Source organism: Octodon degus, unplaced genomic scaffold (assembly GCF_000260255.1).
Source record: "Octodon degus isolate 3935 unplaced genomic scaffold, OctDeg1.0 scaffold00114, whole genome shotgun sequence".
In the NCBI taxonomy this organism is placed as follows: Eukaryota; Metazoa; Chordata; class Mammalia; order Rodentia; family Octodontidae; genus Octodon; species Octodon degus.
This window is the reverse complement of record NW_004524690.1, coordinates 7,631,673-7,639,760: the sequence shown is the minus strand read 5'-3', so window position 1 is coordinate 7,639,760 and position 8,088 is coordinate 7,631,673. Positions and strand designations below refer to the sequence as shown.

Below are 8,088 nucleotides of genomic sequence, written 5' to 3'. Positions count from 1 at the left end.
TTATTTTTTGCGGAACTGGTGATTGAACTCAGGCCCTTGCATTTGCCAGGCAAGCGCTTATTCTACTGAGCCATCTCCCCAGCCCCTGAAGAGAATAATTTTTGAAGGAATATTAGCGATCCTTTTTCTGCTTACAGTTTATTGCCTTTCTTCAGTTCCCTTTTCAGAAAAGTTTGAAATTCACTGAGTCAGAAAAAGTAAGTCCAAGAGAGTTTAAGTTAAGATGGGAAAGCTGATTGAAGGAAATTAATTCATAATTTTTCAGTGAATAAAATTGTAGTTGTCATATCAAATAGGCAAGTTTACATGCTGATATTTAGAAAATGACTAAAGTATTAAAACTCATGTTATATTAACCTATGTTAACTCTTACCATGTTCAGAGTTCTGTGTAGAGTGTTATTTTTTTTTTTTTTTAGGGGTAGTTTATAATAGTAAGAACTGTCCCTTATGTTAATGACTTATATATGTACAAATTGAAACTGTAAATTGTGAATACTGGAAAGCACCATTGTGATATAGAATATAAACATCTTAGTAATATAGTAAAGTGAATGTAAAAGGAGGTTAAAAGCACATAACTAAAACTCATCTTACGACTCTAGGTTCAGCTTTGGAGATTTCTATTAGTGGGTAATTGTTAAGAGCTTTGAAAACACTGCACATTTCTGTTGAAGCCAGAATTATTATTTGTAATTTTTCAGCTTGGCAATTGCTTATGATTTAACGGCTTGATAACATGGTATGATATATTTACATAGTTTGAAACTATTTCTACACACTATTTTTAAAAATAATCTAGATGAAACAATAAAACTACCTTTACTGAAATTTTGGAATTTAGGTCCTATTAAAAAGTAATTAATCATCATTGGCTACATCTGTGGTAAAAGATTGACGTAAAGAAGCATTTAAAAAAGTGTGGCCAGAGGAAGAAAAAGCATTAAGAGTACTGAGATGATCTCCTTCCCTCTCCCTGTCTGTTTCCCTTCTCCCTCTCTGGCCTGTTGATTAAACCAACCTCAGTGAACCAGAGTCTGGCCACATGCAGCTTACTGCTTGCTTCTCATCTCTTTCTTTCAGCTAAAGTGGTAGATCTTGATCCCTGTCTTTCCAAGAAACCTCTGGAGGAAAAGCCTTCTCAGCCGTACAGCGCCCGGGAGAGCCTGTCTGAAGTGCAGTCCCTCAGCTCCTTCCAGTCTGAATCCTGTGATGACAATGGTGAGTGTCAGAGGGCGAAGCGCCGCGCTTGCTGGTCGTTGTGCACCCTGCTGCTCACATCATCCTAATGTAGATGTGCTTGGGCCCCTAATTCAGGTTTAAAATGTTTCCATATTTCGCTCAGATCACTATCAAGCGCCACCTTGTTCATATTTGCCTGAACATCTGTGGGGGAATATATTTGAAGTATTCTTGAGAGATTTTTTAACTGTAATGAAGTATCAGTAATAGGAAAGAAAGTGTAATTGAAAGATAATTTCTATCTAATTGACTGTGCCTATTACTACTTTTTTGTGTAGCAGTAAATGTTATAAAAAGTTTTGTGGAACTGTCAGAAACTCTTCAAACAATTTTTTTTGATCATGTAAGATGCACACTCATGCACCCTCTTAGAAGAGGTATGATAGTCTAAAATGTACAGTTTCAGTCGCACCTTTGGTATTAAAAGGTTTTATTTGTCTCTTCCCCAACCCCACTGCGACCCCAGCTCCCATTTGGATAAGAGTGTACTGACTGAGAGCAGTTTAAGAGATTGCTAGTAAGTTGGATTATATTTCTAATGAAGGAGGTTTGACAGTGGGATCCGTGATACCCCGTATGTTTATCCGTTTTCCCTAGAGTAAGCTCCATCGATAACCAGCTTCACCTTATTAGCACATAACAGTATAGCTGGTTGTCTGTAGACAAGACTCAGTAACACAGTAAAGTAGGTTTTCAGTGGAAATTTTTGAATCTCAGATATTGTAGGTTTGACCATATTTGGGTGGGTAAAATGTAATGTGTTCACATATTATAGATATTGTACTAGTGGAAAGAAATAACCCACTATTCATAATGATGCAGAGTAATATATCCCATAATTCAGAGTAATGCAGTTTATAATACATTACATCTAGATAGTTCTTAAGTTGATGGAGTCTACCATGGAGTGTGGAACCTTTTCCCAAAGTATGTTCCTTTCATTTCCAGTCATAAGCATGTTACATATGATACTGTGTCAGTTTTTTCTTTTTCTAGTTGTTTTTATTGAGACCACATTCTTCTCCATGGTACTTCCTAACACTTTTTTTGGGGGGTGGGGGGCAGCTCAGCCCACCCTGAGGCTGGGACTGGTGCTGGGGATCAAACCGTGGTCCCCCAGAAGCTTTAGACTGCTGAGCTATCTCGCCAGCCCACTTTCAAACACTTTTAACAAATTATGGTCAAATCAATATTAATATACTTGCCAATACAGTGCAAGGAAGTACATTTACATTAGTATTTGTATTTTCGTCATTAGGGTAATCAATTGTAAAAGTCTGTGATAAAAATCTGTGCTTACATTTTTATTGTTTTTTAAGGCTTTTATAGAGTTTGCCACAAATTTAGTAGCTGAGAGTAACACAAACCATTATTGTGTAGTTCTGAGACTTAGTTTACCACTTGTCTCATGAGACTAAAATCATGGGGTCAGTAAAATTGTATTCCTCCTTGGAAACTTTGGGGTGAAAATATGTTTCCCTCCTTTTCCGGGTTCTAGAGATAGCCCACATTTGTTGGCCTATGGCTTCATCTTTCAAAGTCAGCAACGTTCATTTCACTATTTATCTGTGGGCTCCTCCAACCACAACCAGGAGAGATCCTTCCCTTAAAAAAAAAAAATATATATATATATATATGCCCTTTACAACTCACCTGGTTCACCTAGAGAGTTCAGAAAGATCTCTCCTCTTCCTACCCATCTGAACACTTTGATCCTGTCAATGATATCCCTTGAAAGGTGACTCCCTTTTATGGTAACATAATCATAGGTTCCCAGAGTCAGAATGTGGGCAGCCTCCAGAGCATCGCTCTGCTTGCCCTGCCCACACACATTTACCTTGTGTACTTTAAAACACTAATACACAGATGACAGAGGAATTTATACAGCAAATACTCAAATAGTTTATACCCATCGCTAGCATTGCCTCACCACCTATTGATCTGTCTGCTTAAAGACAAGAAGTTTGGGGTGCGAGCAAACAGAGCCAAACCATTTTTGTATTTGTGTTGCATATGTATTTCCTTAATTTTCCTCCTCAGTGTACAAGCTTCGGATGTGAGGTCATTTGCCTATAAGACATAGAAAGAATTATTTTATCCTTATACAATCCATATTTATAATTATAGATATAGTACAGCTAAAAAAATTCATGCTGGTCTAGTAAAATATGGTTACTTTATTACTTTTATTAATAATAGCAATAACTTGATTAGAAAAGTCTGAGATATAACTAATAGGATACAGGGGCATGCATGATTATATTATATGGTTGAATTTAAGCATTAATTTCACATTTTTAAATTATAGGGCAGAAATTGCATAGTACTAAGATATTTATTTCATGTACTGCTTTCTAACTTAAGATTTTCCTAATTGACTCCTTTTGTACCTTTTTGCAAGCTTCCATAGTGACTGTAATACACCTTGTCAGCAGTGTAGTTGACACGGTGAACAAAGAAGGTATAGTCATACAAATGCTTTCGCTCTGTATTTGTGTTTTGCAGTCACTGTCCCTGGAGTGTACTGTGCTTCTGGCAGCTATAATGTTAGAAAAACTAGCTTGTGGTTTGGGGAAGCTCAGTACATTGAAGTTGTGAATATTTATAATCCAGTTCATTGCAAAAATATTTCTGTGTGTGCTATGTATGTTCTGGGAGCCTCTTCCATTCATAATAATATTACTGACGTTATAAGTAACCTATAGGATCTCAAGAATTAATCTCTAAGTGGTACAGTGCTAAGAATTAGTTCAACAGTTTTAACTACCTAAAATTTGTAATGCAAAGAACCCTAAATGAACAAGAATAAGACTAAAGATCATAAGCTTTTATAAGTACCTAAAACTGATTCGTGACTTTGACCAAAGAAAATGGTAGAATGTGGAGGAAGGTATATTTTCATATTTAATTTAGTAAAATCATTTTATATGAAGCTTTATTTCTTCAAAAGTAGAAGCAAAGGCATTGACTACTCCTGTAACGTATTGGTCCTTCATTAGTTCATTGCTGTTAGACCAAACCCAAGCCCAAGGCACAGGCTAGTGGTTTTCCAACTGCAGTGTATAGAAATCAGGGCATCTGGAAGGCTGAAAAGTTTGACTGCTGGTTCCCCACACTGAAGTTTGTGAATGAGTAGGCCTGCGTTGAACCTTGAGAATTTGCACTTTTTAGAGTCCCACTTAATCCTGGGACTCCTACTGTAGGAGTCCGAGCTCAAGAACAAACTGCTTGTATAAGCCATCCAGAGTGCACACACAAGCTCAGCGGGGCCGTTTCGTGTGCTCTCAAGATTTGGTGTGTTAAAATCTAAGAAGAAGGATACTTTTCTACCAGATTGGATAGTGAGAGACAGGGCAAAAGTGTTGCTGTTGCTACAGTTTCTCATGAATCTTACCCATTTTCCTAAGAAGTACCATATTTTTGCTGAGTAAATCAGAAGGCTTTCTTTACTAATGAAATTTAGTTTTAATGTGATGATAGTCCAACATTTTAAATACTGATGGAGTTCAAGAAGCAGAATTCCAATAGTTCCTTCATTGTGATGTCCACTGGAGAAGAATGGTTATATATATAATTGAATTTAAAAGTTGAAAGTTAGCTTAAAATTTTATCAACTGCTTGTTTAGTAACAAAAGTTACCGACCTTCACTTTAAGAGAAATGGTACATTTTTAGTATATAAAGAAAACTTTACAGATATTTCCTGAATACTAGTTTATTCATTTTTGAGAACCATTGGTCTTTTTAGTTTTGTAAGTTCCTAAGAGAGACAGCAGTCAGACATGCTGTCTTCCAAATCAGTTTATTATGTGAGTGTCCAAGGGCATCTTAGACTGCATCGAAGCCATTGGCCTCACAGAAATCGCTAGCGCCCCTATTTCTGTCACAGCTGCTACTTTCACAGGGATCAGTAGTACCTAGTAGTGTTTGCCCTACATTTATCTTTTTTAATCCTCGTGACAGTCAGGGACTTTCACCCACTTTTCAGAGAGAAAGCCTGAAGCTTAACCTCCCTAAGTAAGTGTTCATGACCTTGAGGTTTACTTCCTTTGACTCAGTGCCTAGAGTGCTGTGTACCAAGGGAGCGCTGAAGGAGCATGTGCGGGGGCAGATTGGAGTAAGCAGTAAGCAAGGCTGCTGATCTCTAGGGCAGACTGAGCTGTAAATAACACAGTCACGTTCAGATTAGTTCAGTTGGGAGAACTGTTAGCTTATAGGTATCTGTAAGTACCTAAGTTTATTCGTGAGTTCTGTGTTTTTGAAAGTTAGGATGTACCGTGAAGTATGTGTACATTGTGTATATGTATTTGCATTATACATATATTAGACACCTGATGAATTTCTGTTTTATTAGAGCTTGTGGGTTTTAATTATTCCTAAGAAAACTGTTTTGAAAGCTAAATTGTCAGAAACAGGGAAAACAAAATACTTGAGCATCCTCCCAGAGTCTCTACTTGTTGTTCATCATTGTTCATCTGTGTCTTGTTTCCAGATCCCATTTTATTTGTACTGCAGAAGTTTCTCAGCCATTTGTAATGTTTATAGAGAATAGCACGAAGACATACCGTACGGCTGGCTGGGCCTGTGCAAACAATGTACATTGTACTGTGTGCTTACCTTGGTTGCCTTTTCAGCTGTCTGTTTTAATTATCAATGTTTTCTTTTCTTTCTACTTGGCCACCAAAAGAATCTTTGGCTGCTCCTGACCTCAGCAAATCAAGAGGTGACTTATGCATGCCAGTTGTTCATTGATAATCACTAAAACTATCTGGTCACGGCTCGTTCCTGGTGCTGACTTGCTCCGCTTGTCACTCAGTGTCTGCAGCGGCAGACAGGGCCCTGGTTGTTATGCGCTGCATTGGAAGCACATCTCCACTAACCTTTTCCTGCCTGTTGAGGATTTTGAAAATCCTAAGAAGAAAAAAAACTGTCCTGAAACAGGGAGGGTTTTTTTTTTAAAAATTTAAAAAAGACAATCTAAAATGATCCTTGATCCTGTTTAAAATAGTAAAGATTATTGTAGTCTATCCAAAGCTTCTGTTTTCCAGTGGTTGTATGTTTGGTTGTATTTTGCTTGGAAGCATGCTCTGAAACATTCCTGTCTAAAGATAATGTGTTGTAGAAATTTAAGGAAAGAAGAGTTTCAGCAGAAGCTGTACTCAGCGTCTGAATTGCACGCACTTTTCTACAGACAATTGTGAACAGCCTTTCAGCTTGCCTCTGTTAAAGGAAAACAGTACCACTTTTAACATTGTACTTACTACATTGTTGTAAAGAAAGCTTACTTTCTAAATTTCAAATTTAAAGGTTACTTTTAGTTATCTTAACAAGTCCTATTAATTAGTATTTCCTGACAAGCAGTCATTTCCTGGCATTTCCTTTCTGAATGGACTAATGTCTAAAGAAGGAATTAATACTTTCTTCGTGTAGTGCAGTAAGTTGTAGGAGCCAAGACCAAGGGAAAGGGCCATTTGCTTTGTCTGCAGACCTGTGCATGGAGTTGGCTGCTACAGAGTGCTTCTGTTGTCACTCTTCTTTTCCTTAAATGTTAGGCGTGCACTAAAACTGCAAATTTGAGTATTGAGCTTTCAACAAAAACACATGTGCATCTTTATTTCTTTGGTATGCTGAGCTTTTCTAAGGCATGAAAACTTAGGATAAAGCATTGAAATCTGTTTCTCTTTCCCTACCAGGGTATCACTGGGATACATCAGATTGGATGCCAAGTGTCCCTCTGCCAGACATACAGGAATTCCCCAATTATGAGGTGATTGACGAGCACACTCCCCTGTACTCAGCAGATCCAAATGCCATCGATACTGACTATTACCCTGGAGGTTATGACATTGAAAGTGACTTCCCCCCACCCCCAGAAGACTTCCCTGCCTCTGAAGAGCTGCCACCGTTGCCTCCAGAATTCAGTGATCAGTTTGAGTCTATACACCCGCCTAGAGACATGCCTGCCTCGGGTAGCTTGGGGTCTTCATCCAGAAATCGGCAGAAGTTCAACTTGAATCAGTATCTGCCCAATTTCTATCCAGTCGATATGTCTGAACCTCAACAAAAAGGCACTGGTGAAAATATTACTTGTAGAGAACCTTATGTCCCCTACCCTCCAGGGTATCCAAGAAACTTTGACGTTCCTGCTGTAGAAAACATGCCCATGTCCGTGTACACTTCCACAGCTTCCTGCTCAGATGTGTCAGCGTGCTGTGAAGTTGAGTCTGAGGTCATGATGAGTGACTATGAGAGTGGAGATGATGCCCACTTTGAAGAAGTGACGATTCCTCCACTAGATTCCCAACAACACACAGAAGTCTGACACTCACACTCCCCCGCAAAGTGCCTGGACTTTAACAAACCTAGAGATTATAAAAGTAATCTGCATTGTTCTTTGCAGCAGTGCTTAAGCGCTTTTCGGTGAGCTAAAATGGGCATGGCTGCACTGAATCTCGCGCCTCTTGATATGTTAGCCATTTCCAGTGTCCTAAGCTACTGCAGTTGGGTGAGATTTTCATCAGCTGTCCTGTTCCTGCACATCCTTTTGTACTTGCATTTGTCTGTGTTAAAATAAACAAAAATCAGCCCTACCATCCTGTTAGCATGATTTATGTATTTATATAGATTTGATTATTTTAATTTTCTTGTCTTTTTTTTTTGTAAATTTTATGTACAGATTTGATTTTTTTCCATAGTCTTAACTAGATTTCAAGATGTTTTGTGCATTTATTTTCAGCTGAATTTGGGTGGTGTTAGTGTCATCACCTAGCACCCTGATTTTAATATAACCAGGGTTTCACTGTATGTTCTTTTTCACTGAAGTATGACATTTCATTAACACATTTCAA

General features: G+C 38.1%; 1 protein-coding gene across 3 annotated transcripts in view; it reads left to right on the top strand.

Annotated features, from left to right (window-relative positions):
• Positions 1-7,853, top strand: part of Fat1 (FAT atypical cadherin 1) — a 132,222-nt gene extending 124,369 nt beyond the window's left edge. For 2 of the 3 annotated variants that reach the window (XM_023699662.1, XM_023699661.1), the window contains exons 26-28: positions 1,083-1,220; positions 5,928-5,963; positions 6,934-7,853. In XM_023699662.1, the coding sequence (XP_023555430.1) occupies positions 1,083-1,220; positions 5,928-5,963; positions 6,934-7,562 (803 nt within the window). In that variant the 3' untranslated portion in view covers positions 7,563-7,853. The remainder of the gene's footprint in view (positions 1-1,082; positions 1,221-5,927; positions 5,964-6,933) is intronic. The other variant, XM_004639800.2, reaches the window with a different exon arrangement.
• Positions 7,854-8,088: the final 235 nt, after the last annotated feature.